We start from the raw sequence: 26,919 nt of genomic DNA, 5'->3' as shown, positions 1-26,919 counted from the left end.
CTGATGTGGTGTCAATACATCAATACTGTTTTTTAGACATACATCAAGACTGGGTTTTTTGATCCTACTAGACTGAGGGCTTGCTAGTTTACCAGAAAACCATGTGTTCGTGACGTTACTCAACCCCCTTGTTAGGATTAGGAAACTAGAGAGACTTTCTAGTGTTAGTTTCAGAGCATAGCCATGTTGGTCCGTGGTACAACAGTAAGATTCGAGCCCTGTGGTTTTTTCCCCCTTGAACTATATACACAGTTCAATAAAAAATTTTCACTGTCTCAATTTCTTTTCTGGTCATTATTATTATTTATTTATTTCAAAATTATTACTGAAAATAATGTTATATAGAGGAGGAGGAGGGTGTTAAAAATGATCTACTCTGAGTGTCAAATACGCTACATGCACCACTGCTGGAATCACTATGAAACTAAGGTAATGGATTATTTCCAAAACTTGCAACATCAAGCCTCATTGTTCATCACTTAGGTTGTATAAAGAGCTAGGGTCAGAAGGGTATCAAGGGTAACCCTGTGCAGAGCGAGTTATGGTAGTCTAATTTGGAAGTAACTGTTGCATGGATCACTGTGGCTAGGTTGGAGCAAGACAGGAAGGGAACCAGTTGCCATTTGCAATCTGGGTCTCCATTGAAAAGGATAATAATGCAAAGATCAAAACATCTGTGCTACTGCATTCACCTTGTGATGCTGATGGAGCATCCAATAATAAATGCCAGCAACATATAGTCATTACTTTTTCACATGTAATAGATGTATCCTGTTGGTTGACATAGTTTTTTCTTCATTATGACTTTCAGGTTGTGATACCCAAAGTTATTAACTTACTGGATAAACAAATAAACAAACAGCTGACTTTTCGGTGTGATATTGCCAAAGGATATGTTCAAGGTGAAGAAGATATAAGCTGTTTAATTGAGCAGATAGCTGGTCATGAAAGAGTTTATCAGGTGAGTACATTATAAGGAAAAGAGTAAACAGTGCTCTTTATTTATATTATTTAAAATATCAGGAACAAAATTACTTTGAACAGTGGGATCACAAAACTCTGTCGTACATAGGTAAAAAGTCAGAGTTGATGGGAAGGAAGTTGGGGGGTAGGAGGTAATTAAAACATCTGGTAACATAACCAAAAGCAGGGAATTGTGCTTCTGAAATGCAGTTCAGTTGATCTAAACTAAAGCAACTGCATTTGTAGTGTACCATGATACTGAAAGGTACCCTATGGTACTGTGTATAATCAAAAGATACTCCCCTCCTGAAATGTGTCATTGCGGATATGGTCCACTTTCCAATTCAAAGTCAAATCCCTACTGAAATAGCCTGAACATAAGGGAGTTGCCTTCCTTCTGCCACTCTAATCCTAAAAGCTACTGGCTAAAGTCTTCATCTGATTTAAAGACACCATCAAATCTAGGCTGTGATCTACACAACAGTACTAAGAGATCTCTATCTAGTGATCATTACAATCTGAAAAGGAACAATGAGATTATTGATTATTGATATGGAGTGAAACTACAAAAAGTGTTTATTAAGGGGTCATAAAGACATACCTGGACTGAGGAATTAGCAAATCATAACTAGTAAAAACAAAATCACTTACTCAATATCAAAAAATACCAAATACTGGAAGGCCATTAAAGAGTCCAGTCATCCAAGCATTACACAAGTTACTCATTAAAGAGGGAAAGCAAGATGCCACCTTGCAGTTGTTCCTCTGCTTAAAATGGCTTGCTTTGTATCTGCTAGAGTTCATTTCTTTTCTATAATTCCTTGTGGAGTAGGGTCTTGGGGGGGTCGCAGTCTTCCTAAAATTACGCAGTTTAAAGCCATTCTATTTAATTGTATTTAAACTGTGATACTTTCTTGGGAGGTTACTAAATAACCATTAACTTTATTATATATATAATAAATAAAAATGCAAGTCCCAATAATGGGATATTAGTCATCTTGACCTGGATAGCCCAGGCTAGCCTGATATCAGATCCCAAAAGCTAAGCAAGGTCTGTCCTGGCTAGTATTTGGATGGGAGACGTCCAAGGAATACCAGAGTAGTGACATGGAAGTAGGCAATGGCAAAACACCTCTGAAAATTCCTTGCCTTGAAAACCCTATAGTGCTTTCCACTTGATGGTGCTTTCCACTACCAATAACCACAAAAGGCTCACAGCACCAGTACTACCAAGACAACAAAAAAGCAATGCTGTGGTAGGTAAAAAATATTTTGTTACTCTCAGCGCTTAAATACAAATGTCTATTAGAATGACAATAAAATGAATGTCAACATCTCGCCACTGGGAAATTACCAGAAAATGAGAACAGCTCACATATAAATACAAGCATCTTTTCGGAACTACAGAGTACTCAAAGTCCTCACAGACTATAGTGATGAGTCCAGATGATGGTACAAAACATCTTGTACAGCCAAGAGTCTGATATGTGTTTTGGCTGTCCAGGAATTTGTGTCCATTGACAAAGTTTAGCAATGAAATGAGAAGCATCACTGTGGGGCCTCGTTTGGAAGTTTGAGGATCCAGTTGGTTACCAACATATGTGTGTACCATCATTTGGACCCATCTTCCTGTGCATGGCTTCACATGAGTCTATCTTCCACTGACCTTCTTGTTTCTGGTTTTCAGGTAGGTCTGTAACAGGTAAAGAGTCTTTGGAGTTATCTGTTTTAACTCAGCTGCCTCCATCTTGTTCTGCTCAAGCCTGCTAATCACCCAAGAGTGGAACTGCACAGGGACCACAAAAAAGATAAACAGGTTGCTTACTTGTAACTGATGATCTTCAAGTGGTCATCTGTACAGTCACACATGGCCACCCAGCCTTCTCCACTGCTTGCATCTCTCAATCAGCCACCTTGTTGATAGGACTTACCGGAGGTGGTTTGAAGAAACTGAGTGGGAGGGTGCTTTCTCCTCAGCTCCAGACTTGCACAGTTGGTGCCTGCTCCCCAGAGTGTGGGAGATAGCATGCCAAAATGTTAGAGGCTAGCTCTGGTATTTTCTGAGGATGGGTTTGTGCGCAAGTACAAAAACTCCAAGAGTATGACTGCATAGATGACCACTTGAAGCTCATCAGTTACAGGTAAGCAACCTGTTTACTCAAAGCCTGCCTCACCAGGCTCATTGCTCCTTTTGCTTTCACATGTGTGAATTCCTCATCTAACAGTGATTCTGAAATAATATTACATCCAAGCCTCATTTGGGGGCAGAGCTCTCTGGAGTGCCATTCTGGAAGCTCGAGCAAGGCTTCCATCCCCCTCCCCATGTCCCCTCCCCGGCCAGCAGCTCACTTGGTGGGCTTTCCTCCATGGCCTGGTTCTGTCACTGGCTGGATGCTCTGTCCAAGGGGCCCCTCCCCATGGTCTTTGTTGTGTGCTCTCAGGAGACAGGCCTCAATTTCCACAAGCTGCCATGTAGATTCTGGGGCTTCTGGCGCAGGCTGCACATGGGAAGCTGAGAGGGAAGTCTGGCAGGAGGGTGGTTGCTCCCCTCTGTTGGGTTTCTTCTCCTCCAGCACCATTGCCCTCTCAGAGGATCCTCTTCCCCCACTCCAGTCTCATGAATGAAGTGAGAAGTGGCTCAGCACCGCCTCTCCACTTGTGCATATTTGGCCACTAAGTGACACAGAGTGTTGGACTGGATGGGCCATTGGCCTGATCCAACATGGCTTCGCTTATGTTCTTATTTAGAAGCAACAGCAGCAACTGCCTCCAGCTCAGGCACACTAGCTTAACCCAGCCAAGCTCTCCAGTCCTTCCCCACCCTGTCAGCTGCATCCTCACTAAGACAGCATGCAGAGCACAGCACTCACCTGGGCAGGAGCCGAATCTTTCCCTCCAGCCCAGCCTCTAGCTTGTTTCCCATCCCAGTCAGCCCTCCTCTCTAAGGAGGATCTTAAATTGAGATCAATAAAATGTTTTATTTAAGGTATGAGCTTACGTGTACACACACACTTCCCCCCAAAAATACTTTTATTATGAAATTTCAAAAGAATACAGAGTAAAAAAAAGAGTCACCACATAAACTATTATAGCAATGACATGCAAGATCAACTATAGTTGCAATATAGGCATAACATGGCCTGAGAGTACTCAATTATAACTGCATCATGTGGATTGAACTTACAGCAAACAAACATAGCATCAGGGATACTATTTAAAATGGAGGATCTAGATGATGTATGAGACAGAAAAGCTTTAAAAATAATATAAAGAAAGAAAGAAAGAAAAAGATAAGTAAATAATTACATAACTTCAAAGACATAACTAAATCAACCACTCCTGTGCCCTAGAGAAGAGAAGAAAGAACAGAAGTCAAGAAGAGACATTAGAAGTACACTGGAGACATTTATGAGGGTTTATATGAAAGAATTTCTTGGGATGTTACATAACTCACAAAAGGAACCCACTTAGCAGAAAAGTTGGAGGAATTAGATTGTTGAAGATTGGAGTTGATTTTGTCCATTATGAGGTACTCCCACACTTTGGAAAGTCAAGTGGTGATAGTTGGAGCAGTGGAAGCCTTCCAGAAAGAGGCTATTGAGGCTTTGGCAGCTGCTAGCAGGCAGATAATCAGTTCACATTGAATTACAGGAACAGCAATAGAGGTTTAGAAATATCAATGCAGGGTTTAGAGGGATGTGATAGGATGCGATGAGGTAGATCAATTGAAGCACTTCAGACCAGAACTTTGAAACAGTACCTAACTGGCCACATTTTTTCCAGCAGGAAGGAGATGTGGATTTGGAAAAGGTTGCTAGCTGAACACGTGTGAGGTACCAACAGCAATTTTAAAAGATTGTAGTCTGATGTTAATTACCGGTGAGGAGAACATATGGGAGGAGTATAGGTCATTCCACTGATCGTGAGAAAGAGACAATTACATTTCTGGTTCCAAACCATCTGGTGTCCTAAGGGTTTTTGGCTGTCAAGTCTTAGAAGTATATCATAAATCTTAGATATTAGACCTTTGCTGTTTGAAGCCGACAATTGAAGAAGGCATTTGAAGTCAGTAGGAGGGGTACTAAAAATACTATGTAGGTCTAATTTAGCAAAAGCATAATTCAATTGTAAGTAGAAAAACCAGGGAATGCTACATCTCAATTTTTTGCTCCAAAAGGCTCTTCGGCAAAAGCCCCTAATCGAGGATACATCTTTAATACGAGAACCCATATTGGGGTTCCAGGACTGAAGAACAGAGGGAGATTGTCCAGGGGGGAACCAGGCTTGATTAGATATTGTGGAGTATCGAGAGAGTTCTGGTATCAGTTTTTTGCAAAGTAAATCCCAAGTGTTGAGAATTGTAGTAAGCTTAGGGTTCTGTTTCATCCCAGGAGGATGCAATTTAGGAACAGTCCAGATGACATCCTGAGATGATAGTGGGGGGGAAAGCAAGCTAAAAGATTTAGACCATTCAGCAGAGTCATTTAAACGCACTAACTTGACCACCGATGCCAACAGAGCAGTCTTATAATAAAGCAGTAAATCCGGGGAGTTCAACCTGCCTGACTTCTCCGACAAATGATGTGGAATCCTACCCTTGGCTTTTTATGATACCACAGAAATGAGTTGAAAGCGGCTTGCCACTTACGAATAAGTTTCTGAGGAAGATTGATTGGGATAGTATGAAAAAGGCACAACAACTTAGGCAGTGCAAATGATTTCAGCATATTTAGTCTATCCACAAAGGAAACAGCCAACTTATTCCACTTGGCAAAGTCTGAGCAGATGGATTTGAACTTCGCTGTGAGATAGATCATTCGGAACTTGAATTCCCAAATAAGGTATCAAAGATGAAGACCACTTGAAAGAATATCTTTGTTTACACCAGCTTTCCACCTCAGTAGGGAGATTGATTGTAAGGATATTAGATTTTGAGTGATTAATTTGAAAACCTGAGCTGAAGGATGCGAGTACATCATGCAAAGGAGGAATAGAAGATTCAGGATCGGAGGTATAGAGCAACATGTCATCTGCAAACAAGCTCAATTTCAGGGTGTGAGAACCACAGGTGACCTCTTTAATGTTGTCATTATTATGAATTAGAGCTGTCAAGGGTTCAATTGCTAGTGCAAACAGAGCAGGGGACAGAGGGCACCCCTGCCTTGTTCCCCGTTGTAGCTTGAACTTTTCAGATGATTGGCCATTGATTTTGATCTGTGCTGTGGGTCTAAAATAGATCACTTTGATGGCTTGTTTGAAGTTATCACCAAAAGACGGAAGGTCCAAGAGCACAAATAAGTAAGACGGTTCCAAAGAGTCAAAAGCTTTCTCAATGTCAAGAGAAAGCAATACTGATGCTGAATTGGTTTGTTTGCAGTGGGATACGATGTGCAGAGTTTTGTGGACATTACCAGTAATCTCTTTTCCAGGTATAAAGCCTGCTTGATCCAGATGAATGTAGCTAGGTATTAGGGAGTTAAGTCTTTTAGCAAGAGAGGCTGTAAAAATCTTATAGTCCAAATTCAATAATGAGATGGGGTGAAATGAAGCAGGGTTAGTAAGATCTTTGTCGGACTTAGGCAATACAATAATGGAAGCATCATACCAGGTAGAGGGCAGGGATCCTTTCTGTAGAATCTCATTGCAGGCATCGATGATAGGCTGGTCCAGGAGGTGGACAAATTTCTTATAGAACTCCGCCGTGAAGCCGTCAGAGCCTGGGGATTTGTTAGTCTTCAAACCTTTGATGACCTCATGGATTTCAGCAGCATTGAAGCGACAGTCTAAAAACGTGCAATGTTCATTTGACAAATGTTGGATCTGTGGGTGTTGGGAAAGGAAGTCTGAGATTGAGCTCATCGATGGGTTCTTTGAGGACAAATTTTTATAGAACTCCAAGAAAACTTTAATAATGTCCACAGATTTGTTATATAATCAGCCATCTTTGGCCCTAGAGGCATGTACAAAACGAGAAGCAAATCTGTCGTTAACTTTCCAAGCAAGAAGCTTCAAAGATTTAGATGAATTGTACCAGTGTCTTTGTTTAGTGTACAGGAGATTTTTTTAATTTGGGAACTCTCCAATCATTCCAAAATTTTCCTTTCCATAAGTTTTTTTTTTTTTTGCCACCACGTTCTTTGTGAAGGGCTTCTAGAGTTCGTATTCTGGACAGTACATTTTTAAGGGCTTCTTTGTGTTTTTTCAGAGACTATGACAAAGAGATCAGGTGACCTCTAAGTACCGTCTTGAGAGCTTCCCATCTTGTTGCCGCTGAAGTTGCTAGTTTGGTGTTATTTTTTTAGTGCTGAATATGTGTTTCAATTTGTTGGAAGTATTCCTCATTTAACAATAAGGATTTATTGAGGCCAGTTTTGGGAAAATGGTCGAAGTTCGCCAAAGTCCAGTGAGCAGCAAACCCAAGCATGGTCCGACCATACTCTGGGTCCAATGTCCGAATCTGTTACCTTATTTACAAGAGAGTCAGACAGGAGGGTGTAGTCTATCCTAGTGCAGACTTCAAATTACGATGAGTAGTATGTGTAGTTATGTTCATTCCCATGTCGTGTTCGCCAAATGTCTGATAAATGGAATCTTCTGAAGAGTTCATCTAGAGTTGTAGAATGTTTCTGGTGATGGGGAAGTTTGCTTGAGTGATGTGAGCGATCAAGAGAGTAGTTATTAATGAGATTAAAGTCACCACCTATAAGAAGCTCACCTTCTTGGAATTCTTGAAGAGAGTTGAAAGTATCTTCCAGAAAAGCTTTCTGGTCCTGGTTAGGTGCCTAGATTGATGCAATGCTGACCTGAACTTCATTCAGTCGGCTCTTGACAAAGATAAAGTGGCCCCTAGGATCTCATTGCAGTGCTTGTAGCTAGAATTTCACTCTTTTTGATAAGAGAATAGAAACACCTCTAGAGTTGGAGCTGCCTGGAGCATGGAATTGAGATTGAATTCACGCTGCTTTCAGCAAGTGTTCAGTTGGATGTCTTAGATGGTCTCCTGTAGTAAAATAACATCAGAGCATTGTTTGGAGAGGTTAGATAAAATGTGTTTCCTCTTGATAGGGTTATGGCCACGCACGTTTAGAGAGATGATATTCCAGTTGGCACCCATGATGGGCCAAAAAGAGGGAGCAGTCAGAAAAAGATGAAACCTAGACAGGAAGAAGAGAGGAGCGAAGTGACAGTGCTGTAAGTCAAAGCATTAAGGGAAGGGAGGGCACAGGAGCAGTACCAAAATTTAGAGGGAGAAAGAAAATTGAAATACCTCCTAAAAAAAAGGTAATAAAAATGCAGAAGGGGAAACAAGAAAATAAGGAACTGACACAACAGCCACAGTAGTACTAATGACGAATAAATAGAATTAGTACACAATTAATTAAATAGTTATACTTCAGCAGTAAGAAGAGTATAAAATACTAAGTTCTCTAGTGCAATGAAGTTGAATAAAATGCAGTCAAATTAATTGATATGTGCTACAATTAATATAATACAATTGATTAAGGCAATAAAGTTGATTAAGATAATAAAATTGATTAAAATAGAATTAGTTGAGATATAAAATAGTTGCTGGAGATTAAGATTAATAGAATTAATTAGGATGTAATAAAATTGATCAAGGTATAGGTTTGTCTAAGAAGTATCACGCAGTTAAGAATGAATTAATTTTCTATATCAGGGGTGGGGAACCTTTCTTCTGCCAAGGGCCATATGGATATTTATAACATCATTCACGGGCCATAAAAAATCATCAACTTAAAAAACAGTGCTCTGCCAAGGAAAAATGATTCAGGCCGGCAAAATTAATGCAAATAATTGTTTTTCTATTTGAAGTCATGTGGGGAGAGCCTAATCCAGCACACACGCACACACACGGCCTGCTGCCCTAGGCAAATGCATAGGTCCAGGACTTTTTTGTAGAAAAAGTCCAGCAGGAACTCAGCATATTAGACCACATCCTCTAATATTAGCATATTAGGCCACACCATCTGGGATAATCAAGTGCAAATTGAACTGGTGGTAGCTGGCTCCCACCCCCCATCCCTGCTATCTCTCCCTCCCTCTCTTCATGCGGAAACTGCAGCTGCTCCCAGCAGACCTTTAAAGGCACCCACATACTCCAGCAGCAGTCCTTCACAATGTTCACCACTCAGGCTCCACAGAGAGAGAGAGACGGAGAGAAAGGAAGGGAGAAAGGGGGTAGAAAGGATAATAAAAGAAAATAAAGAAATGGGTGGGAGAAAGGGAAATAAAGAAATGGGGGGAAGAAATGGAAATAAAGGGAAATAAAGAAATGATGGGAAAACTTACCTGAACTGTGACAGTAACTCTTCCAGGCCCTGCAGCAATTCTGGCCAGCCAGGTCCCAGGGAGGCTGTCACACAGTACATCTGAGCCCTGTGATCCCTGCCTGGCCTTGGAGAGGCTGCTGCACAGCACGGCTCAGCCCCACAATTCTTGCTGGCCAGCCAGACCCCAGGGAGGCTGCCACATGGCTCGGTTCAGCCCAGCAATCCCTGAGGGCCACAGCAAGTGACCTTGAGGGCCGCATACGGCCCTCGGGACGGAGGTACCCCACCCCTGATCTATATAGTATTTAAATAGACTCTTAAGCTTAAAAATAAAATTAAACAATAAATAAATAATCACCTAAGAACAACAATTAATGTGATTGGAAGCAGAAACAGTGTACAAGGAAGCAGCTATAAACACCTGCTTGAATTATGAAAGCTAATGCAAATTTGTAAGTACTGGGAGCACCAATATAAGTAAATAAGTGCTAAACCCTAATATAGATTAGCTAAAACAGTTGATAGTAAAAGAGAACTTTAATATTGGCACTATAACTACAATGAAAAGGTACTTAACTGAGAAAGGATTGCAATGCAGCATACAAGTTACAAAAGTGAATTATCGCTGTATAAAATTGTGCAAACTTAGATAAGACTGGTGACTCTAAAATGGAAACAGATTTATGTAAGTGAATCAGTAATAAAGCAACTAGTCTCACGTAATCCCAGGGGAGAAAGTGAATACTCCCCCCTCAGAAATTACAGGAACGGAATCCTTTTAGGAGACTACCAAAAACCAGGGGAAATCATGAACACACACTCCCCTCCCCTGTTCCCAGAACCAAGATAGTGTAGCATACAGAATCTAAACAATATAGAGCTTATTGAAGACATTTAGTAAAAAAAAAACCCTAAACAGTATAATGGCAAAGCGGGTAGCACCTTAATAAGCTACAAGAGGAAGCAAAAGTGAAAGTACTCAGAACCAAATGCTAGCCCTCATTAGAGAAGGAAGTAGAAGGGCGACGCCGTTTCTGATTCGCCTTAGAGCCATCCAGGGGACTCTTAATATGAAGCGACTTGAGTAGTGCCAACCCAGAAGTCACATCTTCAATCAGGTATAGTTTGTCTTTGAAGGAAAACCGGAGTCGTGTCAGGCCCTTCCACTTGTACCAAAGGCAAGCTTGCTGCAGTAGGGTTGCCAAGTCCAATTCAAGAAATATCCGGGGACTTTGGGGGTGGAGCCAGGACACTTTGGGGGTGGAGCCAGGAGACATCGGGGCGGAGCCAGGAATAAGGGTGTGACAAGCATAATTGAACTCCAAGGGAGTTCTGGCCATCACATTTAAAGGAACCGCACACCTTTTTAAATGTCTTCCTTCCATAGGAAATAATGAAGGATAGGGGCACCTTCTTTTGGGGCTCATAGAATGGGACCCCCTGGTCCAATCGTTTTGAAACTTGGGAGATACTTTGGGGAGAGTCACTAGATACTATACTGAAAAATTGGTGCCTCTACCTCAAAAAACAGCTCCCCCAGAGCCCCCGAAACCTCCAGATCAATTCCTCATTATACCCTATGAGAATCAATCTCCACATAGAGAATAATGCTCAGCAGACGTGTCCCCCCCCCCCCATTTCTGGCAACTCTGAAGGGGATGCTGCCAACTTCTTCAAAGTAACACAGACACACCATCCAAAGAGGAAGCCTTTCAATCAGCACCTGAAGACTCCAGAGGTAGAAACGCACATGGTCCAGACTCCCCGAGGAGACGCCACCCGGCAGCCGGAGAGGATGCAAGGACTACAAGTCCCAGCATGCACCTCGTGAAGGGAGGCCGGACTGGAGCGAATAGCAGGCCGGCGGTGGGTGGGTCTTTGTGACTCGGAGGAAGGGAGAAGCCTGAAGCCAGGCAGGGAAAGAGACACTGCGCCGTTCCACCCACCACCACCGCTATCAGATTTTTAGAGAGCGGGGGATTAGGCTGCTAATCCAGGGCGGGGGTTGGGAAGCCTATGCTGCAGAGTGTCGGTGATAGGCTTGAGGCTTTTACATCGGTTGAGGACCTCTGGAGACAAGTCTTGGTAAATAAAAATCGGTTCCCCTTTATAACTCAGATGTCCATTAGCCCTTGCAGCATCAAAAATCACCCTTCTAATCTTCGCGTCAGGAATGACTGCTATTATGTTGTGCGGACCGTGGTGAGTTGGATTATTCAGGGGCCCCATCCGAAAAGCGTTAGTAATAAACGGAGTTGGGGCTTCAGCAAGATCAAGTATGCCCTCTAACCATTCTGCCACAAATAGGGAGATGTCCTTGTTTGCTGTTAGTTGCTCATTAGAACCTCTAATTTTAATATGATTTTGGCGTGCTGCTGATTCCAAACGCAACACATGATCATGGAGGACGCAATTTTCTGTTTGCAAAGTACTTACGTCCTCCTTCAGAGAAAGCCCGAGATTTCTAGCCCCTTCAGCAGTTTGCTGAATTGTATTAAGAGCGATTTGAAAGTCATTAAATTGATTTTGTAAAGGTTGTATCAGAGCAGTCATTGTTTCAGTTAAATGAAGCTCCATAGAGGCAAGGAGAGTCACAATAGTTGGATCAGTATTAGGCGCCATTAATGGCCCTGCGGCCCCTTCTTTGGTCGCCATTGTTGTCCTCTGACAAGACAAACACGGGATTTTGATCAGATAAGGGAAAATAGTATCTCATAAGGAAAAAATAGTATCTCATAATTCATCCCCTTATACATTCATAAGGTTCAGATCTGGGAACCCAGGTGAACATATGAACATATGAAGCTGCCTTATATCAGACCCAAAGTCAGTATCATCTGCTCAGACTGGCAGCCAGCTATCCAGGGTCTCAAGGTGATGTTATATGGAGCTCTATCCTTGCTTAGTGATAATATAAATAACATCATTTTACAATGGGGTATGTATTTTTCTTAGCATAAAATATGTTTCCCTTTTTCTTAAAAAAAACACAGGACTTAAAAAAGATATTTGATAAGAACAAACAAGAAGCCATGAAGGAGTTAGGTAAGCATTTACAGAGGTATCTTACACTACAAATTTCTGTGTTGTAATTATTATATCTGTTGAAGGAGTTTACATTTATTTAGTCCAAATATCCAAATAAATAAAATTCTGAGGAAAATTTAAAACGCTAAGACACAGATAACCCAACTTATTGTACCTGTAAGTGTTTGTAATTTTTACAAAGAATAGTGGGGTCCACAACTAACTGGCTACCATGGGGTTGGGGTCAATCACAAAGTGCTGGGAGGTTTCATATATAATGTACCATTGCAATGTTCCCTCTAAGCTCCACAGAGTTGTGAACAGAAATTCTACCTCGTGAGTGAAGAAAGCTAGTAGCATTAAAGTTGTGATGAAGTCTACATTTGCATACATTAGTTTTTTAGAAGATACTTCCATGACCTTGTAGAAATCTCAGAGTAAATTATATTTAAACTATATTTTAAATTATATTTAAGCTATATTTTAAGAATAATGTAAACATTATAAGAGAAAACAGAATTATCAAATTTCACCCACCCCTTTCACTATATTGGTAGACCTGTCCACCAGTGAACAAATGTACCCACCCCTTTCCACTATATTAGTAGATCTGGCTTCTGGAGAACAGGTCTACCTGCCCCAGTTCACTATATTGGTAGACATGGCCTCCAGAGAACAGGTCTACACACCCCTTTCCACTATATTGATACACCTGGCCTCTGAAGAACAGGTGTACCAGTACGAGTCCACTATGTTGGTAGACCTGGCATCAGACCGTTGCCCTATGCTGCACTTTAGAAAACATACCAGTACCTGGGGGAGGGAGGGTGGAAACTCTTGCAGTCTACTTTGGTATGGTTTTTTTAAAGTGAAATATGACAACCAGCATTACAGGTCAAGTATAACAGAGAAAGAACAATCTGTCAGAACCCTGCCTAACCAACAAACAGGAAGTTGCTTAAATGTTATAAACCTGCCCAAACTACTTATTTATTCAGATGTGGCTCAAGGCAGTTTATAAATCATACTGAAAAACATAATAGGGATGTGGGGGGGAAAGCTTCCCCCAGCTCCATTGTAGCCTATGGGGACCATTATAGTCAATGGGCCCCATAGACTACAAGGCTTTGCTGGGTTTACAGAAAACAGGGTATTGTTTAAAGGAAACAGCTCTCTCCCTCTGAAGAAGCACTGCCTGATGATGCTTCTTCAGGAAGTTCTCCATCGCAGTCGTGAGATGATGAAGTCTCTCCCACAACTGATCTTGGCCCTGCACAGCTCGCACTGTGCAAAGAAGGTATCCTCCATCAACTGGAATTGCTTCCACATATTGTAGTTGTAGGCAAGGCTTGAATTCAGGAGGAGCTCACAGGAGCATAGCTCCTGAACCTCTAGCCAGGGTCTGCATGCAGTGGGGAGTTCTTTCCCCACTGCACACAGATCTCAGGGCATATGCAAATAGGATATGCTACTGAACTCCTGCACTTTTTTTTCTACAAAATGACCCCTGGTTATAGGGGCACTCATGCTGACTGGCAGCTGCAGGCACCCCGCCTTCTGTGAGGAGCTCGGGGCAGACACACTGTGTCTTGAGGGGACAGGAAGAGATGTCTGAGGGGGAAAAAGTTGAGATGTCAGCACCTTAGGGCACAGCTCCATCTCTTCCTCTTGTGCCATCTCTGGCCTCCCTCCCCATCTCTCCTCAGAAGGCCTGCTGGACTCTAGAGGAGCTGGAGCAGTGGACCGGTCACCCAGCTCCTCCTCCAGCTCCTCAATAAGCCTCTGAGGCCATGGAGTTAGCTCCTGAGCCAGAAAACTCTCATACCCAAAGCTCACCCCAAAAGACAGTTCAGCAGCAACAGCTGAAGGAAGGGCTGCCTGAACAGCAGACCCTGCCCAGTGCCAGCACCTATGATTACCTATGGGGGCAGCACCCCAATAGCAGCCTCAATGAGGGGGGCCAAGCATGGCTTCTTCATTGAATCATTACAGCCAGAAGTTGTGAAGAAGTGTGCATGCACATGAAAGCTTACATTCTGAATAAAAGTTTGCCAGTCTTAAAGGTGCTACTTCTCCTGCTTTGGCCAGAGGCCAGAGTGCTGAAAGGTTGCTGTTGAGCAGTCCTACGGATAGGTGGGGGGAAAGCTGCAGCCGTCTACCTCTCTAGTCTTCACCCTTCCCGCCATTCATGTTATCCCAGACCAAACTGTATCTTGTGGGGAAGGCATTATCCACCTAGCTAGCTGTTCTGAAACCTTACTCTGGCTGATAATGGCGAGGCAGGGTGCCTCAGAAGCTGGACCACTCTCCCCCCCCCACCCCCCACCCCCGACAAGTTAAGCACTCAAGGGCTCATGCTCTCTGGGCAGTTTTTAAGAAAATGGCTTGGGTGGCTTGGCAGTCTCACACGCCAAGGCACATTGCTTGCGCCCTTCCATTCCAAGACAGCAAGGGAGGCAACTGGTGTACAACTTGAAATTTTGCTACCACTTCCAAAGTGGTAGCTTTTTGAGCCACTCTCTGGAGGCTGGAGGAAGGAGTGGGGACAGGATGGGGACGAATGGCAGATGTCAATTTCTGAGGCGTCTTTGTCGGAGCGGGAGTTAGCAGAGTGAGCTTGGTGACCTGCCCAACACAGGGCTCCAGGAAAGAAATCAGCCAGACACCTGCAACTAGTGCCAAAATAGTGTATTTACAGATACATACAATAAGTGCTCACTAGTGCAGTCCAATACCTTACTCCAACAGACAAAATGCTCCGCCTACACACCAACTCTTGGAGAGAGACCTGTGTGGTCCACACACAGTCTACTTATAGTTCTACTAGCCAATCAAGGCTGTGCACTGTCATGCTGACTCAGCAGGTTTCTTCTCTTGGCTTCTGCCGGCTCAAACCGGCCTGCTGATAAGGTCATTGTGACCTAGCATGCCTGCTAGATCACCAGCTGTCAAAACATAGCTGTCAGACTGGGTGCAGATAGATTCATTACACCAACACACCTCCTAATCTATTGAACCCAGTACACCCAACCACTGTACATAGTCTTCATGTTCACATGCAGACAGTAACATACATTTCCATATTTACACCTTCACCATCATCAGTCCAGGAACTCGTCTGGGTGATAAAAAATATCATCACTGTCCTGGTCAGCCAGCTCCTTCTGGCGTTTGGCTTCAGCCTCCCTGTTCTTTGCCTCGCACTCTGCCACCCAGGCCTTCCACTTCTTTGCCTTTTCCTTTAGCATTTCCTTAAACCCTGGTGGGTCTGGTTTAACTGTCAGAGTGACATAGGGTACCTTATACCTGGCAGGAGGCTTGCCTTTTGTGGTTCTAGCAGACACCCGTGGCTCTGTGCTAGGACCGGCCTTATCTTCTTCAGGCTGATCTGTTCCCACCTCGTGGGCTGGTTGTTCTGCCCCCTCCTGACCTGCCACCTCCTGACTTTCAGGTTCCACCTCCTGTTGATCTAGGGGTTGCACCTCCTGACTCTCAAGTTCTGCCTCCTGACTTTGCATGTGATGCTCTGTGCCAGCTTTGGGCTCACCTTTCTCTGCCCCTCGGCTGGCCAACCCCCGGTCGGGAGAATGTTCCTGCTTAATTACCCTGGGCAGGACTCCAGCATCATTATCAGTAACTGGCAGGAGTACAAACTTTCTCTTATCAGAGTGTAAGCGAGGCCAGCTGGACTGCTCGTTAAACTGAGCAGTTTGACTGAGCTTTATTTTCCTTTCCTTATCGCAGAAGCGATAACACCTAGCTTCTGGCTTGTAGCCCAGAAAAGTTAGGCTCTCCGCCCGGACATCCCCCTCCCTGCTGCTCTCGGAGGGGATGCCAACCCGAGCCTGTGTCCCAAAGACTCTCAAAAATCTCAAATCTGGGTACCAGTTGAACAGCAATTGGTAAGGCAAATTGTTTACAGGTTCACACCAAACACGATTATGAATAAACGCAGCACAATACATGGCTTCTGCCCAATAACAAATTGGCAACCTTGCATCTTCAAGCATGCTGTACATCGTTTGCAACACAGGTCCTGTGCGCTCTGCTAGCCCATTTTCTTTCCCATTTTCTTGGGGCGTGGCTGGGTTCACTACACGGTGGGCAATGCCCTTGTTCTCCAGCCAACACTTCAATTCATTAGATAAGAATTCCCCCCCTCTGTCGGTCTGAATAGCCTGGAGGTTTACACCTAATTGTCTCTCAACTGCTTTGACCCATTTTCTGAATGTCTTGTACACTTCAGATTTATGCACCATAGCAAAGACCCAAGAGTACCTCGTATGGTCGTCTGTGGCCACTAAGCAGTACCTCCTCCCCGACAGACTTTTTGGCAATGGGCCAATCACGTCTAAGTAAACTAGCTCTAGGGCACGCTTACTTTCCCTTGTGCTTTCCTTAGACACAGCACATGCCCTGCTTTTGGTCTTCTTGCAGACCTGACAATCCAAGTAACATTTACAAGGTTTCACTTTTAGACTTGGCACCAACTCCAGGGTTTTTTTCAACGCTCTAAACCCGCAGTGCCCCAGCCTCCGGTGCAGCAAATGTATACACTTATTGTGCACAGGCTCATTTGACACCTGTGCCACCTGGGCACATTCATTCTGGACCACATATAGTTTACCTTCTCTTTTTCCAGTTACAAGCACCTTTCCCCCACCTCCCAGGATTTTACAGCAGGTCCTTTCAAACCTCACCTGGTATCCCTGGTCAATTAACGTGCTAACACTTAGCAGGTTTGACTGTAGTGTGGGTACACATAACACATTTTGCAAAGTGCAATTTAACACAGGAAACTTCACATTGCCTGCGCAAGTAGCATTGGCAATGGTCCCATTTGCTAATCTAACATGCTTGTGTTCAGGAATGTCAATATTGTTCAACAACTCCTTCTTGCAGCAGAGATGACTCGTTGCCCCAGAGTCTAAAATCCAAGCAGACTCTGTGCTCTCTACTGCAGACGTGACCAGTCGGGCTCCTTCCTCACACGGGCTGGTGGTCCTCCGCTCTCGCTGCCTCCATCCACGCCGCTTCTTCCCCCTCTCTGGGCAGGCTCGAAGCAGGTGCTCTGGCGACTCACAGCCATAGCAGCGTCGGACTGCCATTGCAGTCGGCCCCTCTTCCTCAGCCTTTGGCCGTCTGCCAGCAGCAAAAGCTGGCTCTCTCTTGGCTGTCTTCCCGGACGAGCCGATAGCCGCACGCTCCTCAACCCCCGGACAGCTCACTGCCGCAATCCTCTCTTGGAAATCAAGCAGGTGGGCACAGACGTACTCCATCGTCAGGGTCGCTACGTCCACTGTCTCCAGGGAAGTTATCAGGGGAGTAAACTCAGGCGGCAACGATGACAGCAAAATGTAAACTCTGTCATCTGAAGCTACAGTCTTGCCTCTGGCCTTAAGCTCAACGAAACAGTCCGTTAGCTTCTTGATGTGGTCTTTCACACACCCTCCAGCTGGCATAACAGTGTGAAACATCTTCCTAGTCAAGGCCATAAGGGAGCCAGCAGTGGTACTAACATGAACCCCACTGAGCGCGTCCCAGGCAGCCTTGGGAGTGTCCTTCCCACGCACATATGCTAGCTGGTCATCTCCTATAGCCAGCATGAAGTTTGCCAGTGCCTTATCGGCTAACACAGTCTCGGCAGGAGATAACGCTGCAGGGGGATTACTCACAAACAGCCATTGCCCTTCACGCTTGAGGTAGTGTTCCATTCTCAGGCTCCACACCGCGTAGTTGGCTGAATTGAGCTTCTCAACGGCCACTGCGAGCTGCTGCTGAGCCATGATGCCGACTCCTCCACACAGCTGGCTGCCGTCGTCCCTCTGGCTCTCAAAACGAGATAGCTGGTGCTGCTTTGTCTTTCAACCGGCGTTCCTCGCCTCCGGCTCTTTCCAAACTCTCGGCCAGCTCAACTCTCACGGTGCTCCTCCGCGCAGCGGAACCGCCCTGGGCCCATAACCCTGTCGGAGCGGGAGTTAGCAGAGTGAGCTTGGTGACCTGCCCAACACAGGGCTCCAGGAAAGAAATCAGCCAGACACGTGCAACTAGTGCCAAAATAGTGTATTTACAGATACATACAATAAGTGCTCACTAGTGCAGTCCAATACCTTACTCCAACAGACAAAATGCTCCGCCTACACACCAACTCTCGGAGAGAGACCTGTGTGGTCCACACACAGTCTACTTATAGTTCTACTAGCCAATCAAGGCTGTGCACTGTCATGCTGACTCAGCAGGTTTCTTCTCTTGGCTTCTGCCGGCTCAAACCGGCCTGCTGATAAGGTCATTGTGACCTAGCATGCCTGCTAGATCACCAGCTGTCAAAACATAGCTGTCAGACTGGGTGCAGATAGATTCATTACACCAACAGTCTTGGAGTCAGCCAAAAGTGCTGGTCTATAATCAGCCTCTGAGACCTTTTTATGAAGCCTTGCACCTCAACATTAGTGTTTTTTGTCTTTCAGAAGACCCTAACCTATCCTTGCTTCAGTTCTTGCTTTCTTACTTTTGTTGTGGTTTTTGTAGTTTTTAGAATTAGTGAATTCCTACTCCGTTTCTGGCTAAAGTTTAAGAAGCTACTTTTGAGCTGGAATGTGCCAAACTTTTTTAAAAGTTGAGGACTCTTTATTAAACTTCTCCTGACTAGATTATTATAATATACACATACATAACAATTATATTGAAACAAGCCTGATTTCTTGTAGCAAATTGGAAATGCAGGTGTAACCTCCTAAAAATTTGAAAACTAAAGGTTAACCTAAATGGGTGGAATCAATTTTTCTGAAAGCACCTGCCTTCACTGAAGCTCTGGTGCAAAGCAAACTGCTCTTTTGAAGTAAATCTAGGCTACTTATTCCATTGTTTTGAAGACCACAATCCTCATTTCTTTTAATATCTTACCTCTGGACTTGTTTGGAGATGATGAACTAAAGCCCTACACTTTGAATCCATCCCACTATAAATGTAGAGCACTAAAGAACACCTAATATCATCGTTACATATAGTGCTCAATAAGAACTAACCACGTCATCTTGAATTCTAGGGAATGAAATTGAAACTGGAAGGATTGTTTTAAATTGTATATATATATTGTATTGAGGGTTCTATGCATTGAAGAATCGAAGTATAAGTGATAACATAAGAGGCATGGTTTGGGAACAGAGCGAAACAAAACGTTTCTTCCACCCAACCCCATAGCTACCAAGGGACCTGCCTGCCACAAGTTTTTATATTTTTATTTATTTTATTTATTTCTATTTATATCCCGCCCTCTCCTGCCAAAGCAAACTCAGGGTGGCTTACGTATTTATGTATGGATATGAAACACATGAAACACAAAATACAATTAAAACATAAAAACATAAAAATTTTAAAAACATTTGAGGTGCTATTGATCTTTAGATGGTAAACTCTTTAATAAAATGGATGGCTACCTATTCTGTTTTGTATTAAGTTTAACTATTCTGCTGTTCCAGCTGGATGTTGTATATAAAACAGGTCTTGGGGTCATGCTAGAGGTGATCCAGATGTTTCAAAGTCTGTTGTAGCCTGTGATCTAATTAACAAAATGCCTGGTGGAAGAGTACCATCTTGCAGGCCCTGCAGAACTGTGTGAGCTCTTGCAGGACCCTAACCTCTTCAGGGAGCTCGTTCCACCAACTCGGAGGTACAACAGAGAAGGCCCTGGCTCTGGTCATCATAAGCCTGGCCTCTTTGAGGCCAGGGATTGAGAGCAGGTTTAGTGACCCTGACCAAAGTGCTCTCCAGGGAACATGTGGGGAAAGGCAGTCTCGAAGGTATACAGGTCCCTGGCCATATAGGGCTTTAAAGGTAAGAACCAGCACCTTGAAACGAACCTGATATGCAATGGGCAGTCAATGCAACACTTTCAGCATAGACTGAATGTGCTCCCATAAGGGAAGTCCCATTAACAGCCTGGCTGCAGCATTCTGCACTAGTTGAAGCTTACGGGTTTGAGACAAGGGCAGCCCCATGTAGAGGGCAATACAGTCTCGAGGTGACTGTGGCATGGATCACTATTGCCAAGTTGTCACATTTGAGGTAGGGGACCAACGGCCTTATCTGCCGAAGGTGATAAAAGGCTGAGTTGGCAGTGGCTGTCACCTGGGCCTCCACTGTTAAGGAGGAATCCAGGAATACCCCTAGGCTTTTAACCTTTGGCGCCAACACAAGTGGTGCTCCATCGAAGGTCAGTTTCCTTTATAGGCCCCTTCTGCAGCCTCAGTTCCCCCAGCCTCCTCTGGACCCCTCATTTGTATCACCTGCTGGTGCTAAGCAGACTGAATGCTGGATTAAATTGGTCTGGGACAGGCTGCAGGGAGGATGACAAATCAGGAAGAAGGAGGAGCAGAGCCTGAGTCCCTCACAGATTGCCTCAAGGGTTCAAATGCTCCTCCCTTTGATCCTGCTATTCAAAGTGCCCACAGATTCTTTGTGTCAGGAGCCCACCCTGACCTATCTGAAAGAAACAAACATAGTGCAGAGAGAAGCATGCAACTACAAAATTTGGGATCAGGCAAAGGAAACCAAACAAACCCTATTTTCTCTGGAAAGCAGAGGACATTTAAAGGCTACTTGCTTGTGCTTGAAACTTAAGTTCCCTCCTGGCTCTGCTCTCCATTTCTCAATGACCATTCTTAAAGGAATCAAGAATCAGAAAGCCAGGCATTTTCCTGAGAACAGTGTGTGTGGGGATGTTTGAGCAGTAGGTGGGCCATGCTGGCTGGGAGGGGAAGATTCAGGGTAGGGCTCCCTTATAACAACCACTCATGATGAGGAAGGCAGAGCGAGTGACCCCCCATTTTCCTCCTGAATCTATCCCCGTTTGTTGGTGTAAAGTGCTGTCATAGTGGATCAGGCTCTCAATTGGGCAGTTTTAAGAGTAGGCAGGCTCTACACAACACTGACGTAGAGGCCCGCCAGATACAAACATTTTACTAGCAGTAGTGAGAGCATTGCAGCCTGGTTGAGCCGCTCTTATTTGCCGGCCAGCAGAGCCTGTTCCACATTTTCAGTGCTCCGATTCTTCTGTGTGCAGCCTACAGTAAGCCTGTCTGGACTCCAGATAAGAGAGTGAGAGCTGGGGAGGGGGCTGGTCTTGTGGAAGTTGTTGTGGAGGTCACTAGAGTTGTTTGGGCTTGTAGTGGGGCTTGCTGCAGTCTGGCCTGGTTCTTGTTTACTACTGGCAGACACCATATTGGCACATTTTCTGATGTTATGCTTTCCCCCCCTTTTATTGTTGGGGTGGGTGACTGAGGTAGTCTGGTGGTTTGCTGCTGGCTTCTGCCTATCCAAAGCTAGACCTTTCCCAGTTCTACTCCTGGCTTAGTGCATTGTCTGGCCTGGTTCCTGCTTCAGCTCTGGACCAGTTTCCCCCTTTGTGTTTCACTGTGGCCTGATCTGGGCCTTGTGGGGCCTATGTGACATGGTTCCTGCTTCAGCTCTGGGCCATCTGCAGCAAGACTTGGAAGCAGAAAGGACATTAAGGCCCTGTGTTTCTGGGAGGGATGGGATTTTTTTTTTTTTACTGATCCCCCCCCCCCCCCTTCCTTGTGTTTCACTGTGGCCTGGTTTGGGCCACTAGTTTTATGTTGCCTTCTTCTTTTACTTTTATAATAAATAATGAAGTTTTATTATCTAGATATGTACATTTTCTATATCAGTGATTGCAAACTTGGGATCTGCTTGACAATTTTTAAAAACCCTCCGAATGGGACGGTGCATAATTAGGATTATTACGCAAGAGCTTTTCTGCTTATATGTGATGGCAGATATCATGAAAATTATGCATGGACCTTTTTTAGTTCATCATCAGCTATCATTAGTATTTGTGTGTGTTTTATGTGCGGCCCAAAACAATTTTTCTTCCTCCATTGTGGCCCAGGGAAGCCAAAAGGTTGGAAACCCCTGATTTAGATGCATCTTCAGGCTTAAGATAAGCATCAAGGCAATTGTCTTCCTCTTCTCTCTCTTCTAAAAAAAAAAAAAAAAGACACCACTTTCTACCCTGCCTTCCTAGCCCAGAAAGCTGTTTTATTGAGGCACTTGACTGTTTTCTGAGGTGACAAGGAGAGGCACTCACCTCAGTGTACTTTCTGAATGACATGGTTTGTATTTGAGAATAAAAAAAATCTGTTCTCTAAGATGTGCTTCTAGAAGCCTGAGCTAAGTTTTTTTTCCTGCTGTGGATTTTGTTCAGAAATTTGTTGTGTTGGATATGTTTAAGAGGACTGAGGAGACTTGTTTGACAGGAATACTTCCCCTAAGGATCCTAACAGTTTTGCCCTTTCTGTAACCAAGAATATGTTCTTCCTATAATGTGTCAACTTCCTCCTGCTGCCACCTCACAGGATGATAATTTACAGATACGAAAAATATCCCTTTTATTAGGAAAAAAAATCTACTAAAACCAGTACCTTAAGTAAATAAGGGGTTTTTTTACAGAGAATAATAGATCACTATATTAAGCATTACCATCTAGGTAATTTTCAATAGCTGAGTTGTCATCAAACATTTCTTGCATGAAAAATTCACATTTTTGTTTTAGGTTTAATGCAGCATGAGTATCCAGAAATTGTCACTGCTGTGAAAACTAGGCAAGCAGTCCAGACAGTGCTAAACACAGCTTTAGAAACTCTTAAATTTATGGTATCTGCAGGAATTGTTAATAACCATGAAGGAAGAGAACTGCATCAGGTAATTTTTAAAAATTGCATATATAAATATGTATGTATGTAGCTTACACATATACCAAGCACATGTGTGGTAGGACTGGTTTGTGAACAAATCCTTTTGGAATAAAGTCTTAAAGAAAATAAAACGGATGACAATCATTCAGTTCCCAGTAGGTTGAAAAATAACTATTTGAGCTAATAGTAGATCATGTACTACACAAAATAAATGTATATTCTTGACCTTTCCCCAGGTGTTGGTTGCGAAAATCTGGTGTGTGTGTGTGGGGGGGGGAGTGTTTCAGCTTCACTTTAAGTCTGGCTTCTTAAACGGGATTAAAATAAATTATTCTATTTGAAGATGGCAGATTAAAGTCCTCGGGGTTTTTTCCCCTGAATGTAGGAAACCCTTCTTTGACTTTTGGTATTGAGATCTCTTGACCGATCTAACTGTGCAACTGATATAAAGGGAGAATATAAAATGAAGTAGGAAATAAAGTTAAGAAATTGCTAAGAAGCCGTAGTAACCAGCCAGGTCTTTAAAAAAAATAAAAGTAGCATTGATATTGACTTGGATGCAGCAATCAGTCTGTGGGAGGTACTGACAGTCACAGATCTTCTCTACATTCCCCTCCTCCCAGTCACTCCTTTCCAAATCCTGGAAAATTGATAATCTGGGTTGCAGGATTCACATGAACTAATGGCCACATGGCAGAAGTTTTGGGGTTAGAACAATGCATTTTACAAACTTGGAGACTATTCAAAGCTTCTTTTTGAAAAGAGTTTTAGTTCTGCATATGGTACTACTGATCAGCTCTGGGCTTTTGTGGGTGTTAATTATTTGAGGAGACAGAAGAAAATTTAAGCCAACCAGCTAAGAAAGCAATGTCTTACTTAAATGAGAAAAATAATCACAGGGGGCTGCAGTGGGAAATCTCCTCTCAAACTGTTAAATACTGGGTTCGATGCATTAATCATTCTGCGTAGTGATTAAAACTCTTTATTAGTGATACAGCATGTCTACTAAGTGACTACAAACTACTGCTAAGCACCAGAACATGCAGCAATATATACAGTTGTGGCAGGAGAAACCCAGCCCCCAAGAAACAGAAAACATCCTGTGACTGTGTCCTTTTTGGATTCTTCATTAGAATATGCATACTCATTGGCAGGTCCTTGGATCCTCTGATACTGCCTCCCGATTGGCCAGTTTGAATTATGCAGCCAATTGGGATGCAGATCTTTGGATCCTCTCAATCTATTGTGTTGTGCCTCAAGCTCAGGACACAACACCCAACATGTCCAGGCATGCCTCTGCATACATAACACCCCTCCCCCCCCATTCCACAAGCCTAACATACATAGTCTTTAGGCTTGCCAATCCCCAGGTCCCAGAGGGGGTTCTCCTGTTTTCCCAGGCTCCTTCCCACCCCCAGTCAGCTGGCCAGTGGGGTGAGCCCCGCCCCCACAACCATCATGTGCCTTTCCACCTCTGGAGGCTTCAGTCTCTACTTGGAAAGCCTTCTTCTTTGGATGGTGTGTCTGCGTCTTTAAAGCTGAAGGGGAGTGGGGGGGGCGGAGGAAGCAGAAAAATATGGCTGTGAAAGGAGCCCAGACCCTCCCTTTGTTGGACAATCTTTGTAGAGGTCGTTTGCATAGTATGAAGGTAAACTTGAACCTTTGGTTGCCCTGTGTTACTGTGAAAAACTTGGAAGTTCAGCAACTCATGAGTAGAGGTGCCAATCCCCAGGTGGGGCCAGGGGATCTCCGGTTTGGAGGCCCTCTGGAGCTTCATGGTCATCAGAAATGGGGTGTGGAGGGAGGGAAATGTCTGCTGGGCCATAGGGTATGATGGAGAATTAATCCCGGGGTATCTGGGGTTCTGGAGGAGCAGTGTTTTGAGGTAGAGGTACCAAATTTTCAGCGTAGAATTTGATGTGCCTGTGCCAGCTGCTGGATGGGCATTGTCTAATTGCCATGATGCATCTCTGACTGGTGTACCTTTTTAAAAGCCAAGATACTGCTGTGTCAGTTAGCTCATTTGATTATGCAGAGATGCTTCTCTGGAAGTGCTCAATGTACATTTCATGGACTGTGCCTTCCATCCCACAGACAATACCACTTTGAATATTTTTATATTAGTTTCTTTGTTTTTTCTTGTTTAATGAACCATGACTGCCACCTTATCCCCCTTCACCCATGTTCCTATAACTGTGGGAGCCAGGCCAAGGTTCCATGGCATCATGGGGCATCATACTCCAATTGCAACCCTGTTTTTTTCTCCATTTGGAAGTCCATCAAGATTCATTTAAGGGTAGGGTCAGACCAATCCTAAGAAGATGCCTTCAGAATCCTATTCAAGGTTATTCAGTGGGCTTACTCCCAGGAAAGTGTTCTTGGGATGGCACTGTCATCTTTTGACTGATAACAACCCATTAAAGAATGAATGTACCCAGGGCTTTTTTGAGCTTGAATGCACCAGAATGCCATTCTGGCTGGCTTGGCCAGCACTCCAGCTCAGAAAAAGCCCTGGTCCCTGAACAAGACTCCCAATTCAGGTGCCAAGGAAGTAGCAGAGCACCCAGGAATCTGCCTGCCTGGAGCTTCGCGCAGCCCCACTTTTTTTTTTGCCTGTGTTGGTGCTCATGGGTGGGTAATAGGAGTGCAAGTGGGTGGTGCAGATGGGCAGTCTGTCCCTCACTGGTGCCACTGGTCAGGAAGAGCTTAGGACTCCAGTCTACCTGCCTGCATGCTCCCTGGCCAGGCAAGCAAGTGAATAAGTGAGTGGCATGGTTGGGGGTGGTGTCGCCAATGCCCGCACTTTGCTCTGCCATTGGGGGAGGAAGAGGTTGGGCTCATGCCCTTTCGTGCCATCAGCCAGGAAGAGCTCAGGACTCCAATCTGCCTGCCTGCATGCTCTCTGGCCAGGCGAGTGGGGCAAGCGGAGCAAGCTGTCAATGTCCATACTTTGCTTTGCTGTCGGGGGAGAAAGCCCTTTGCTGCCTGGCAGCTTAGCTGGAGGAACTGATCTGGGGGCATGCTCTGTGTACAGAGTATGTGTATGTGCAATGCCTGTGCTTCACATTGAGTTCTCCTGCCACCAGCCCACCTGGGAAGCTGCCTGTAACCTTGCCTGGTAGGGAGAAGATGAGAGGAGGTGGCCAGCAGCAGCTTGCCCAGGTCTACCCCTCGGAACAGCAACTTCAGAGCATGGCCCAGGAAATGGAGGAGGTAGAGCATGGTAGGGGGAGAGAAAGAACAACCCTGCCAGCTCATATCTCTAATCTGTATACATGCTCTTTCTCTTTCTCTCTCTCTCTCTCCCTTATCCTTGTTTCCCCTACTAGCCCAACAAACCAGCGGTTAGGAGAGCCTTGCAACCCCTCCCCCCCACAATGACACTTTGCCCTGCCCTGTTTCAGCTGTTCTCATTGCATTTTTAAAAAATATGTATTAAGTTGCACCAGCCGGTGAGCGGCTGGCTCTCTACTTGGTGCCCAGGCAACAAATCTCCCCTGCTTCCAGTTTGGTGGAAGTGGTTAAGTGCAGGGACTCTTTATCAGGGAGAACCAGGTTTGATTCCCCACTCCTCCACATACACCTGCTGATGTGACTTTGGGTCAGCCACAAGTTTTCTCATGGCTGTTCTGCTTAGAGATGTAAAATTTCTGAAAATTTTGAAGAAACACCCCCCCAAAAAATTCAGAAAAATTGAAAAAAATGCTACATTAACACTTCTTTTTTCTTTTCCAGATTGAAAGTCATTCTGTTACTTTAGAAACATAAAATATGACTATGGACAATTTTACTTGGCATGAAATTATCACAACTAGCGTATTAAAAATAGTGTATCCAAACAATTATTACAAACAGAATTTACTTTTTAAATATAATATTTATTTGTAATTGTAACAAATGGAGTAACAATCTCCTGAACTGTTCAC

General features: G+C 44.1%; 1 protein-coding gene across 1 annotated transcript in view; it reads left to right on the top strand.

Moving 5' to 3' along the window:
• Positions 1-26,919, top strand: part of LOC132589673 (sodium/hydrogen exchanger 10-like) — a 265,043-nt gene that overhangs the window by 170,218 nt on the left and 67,906 nt on the right. The window contains exons 16-18 of the mRNA XM_060262406.1: positions 812-961; positions 12,248-12,299; positions 22,852-23,000. Of these exons, the coding sequence (XP_060118389.1) occupies positions 812-961; positions 12,248-12,299; positions 22,852-23,000 (351 nt within the window). The remainder of the gene's footprint in view (positions 1-811; positions 962-12,247; positions 12,300-22,851; positions 23,001-26,919) is intronic.

Source organism: Heteronotia binoei, chromosome 21 (assembly GCF_032191835.1).
Source record: "Heteronotia binoei isolate CCM8104 ecotype False Entrance Well chromosome 21, APGP_CSIRO_Hbin_v1, whole genome shotgun sequence".
Taxonomy (NCBI): domain Eukaryota; kingdom Metazoa; phylum Chordata; class Lepidosauria; order Squamata; family Gekkonidae; genus Heteronotia; species Heteronotia binoei.
The sequence above is the reverse complement of the archived record's forward strand: the minus strand, read 5'-3'. Positions and strand labels throughout refer to the sequence as shown.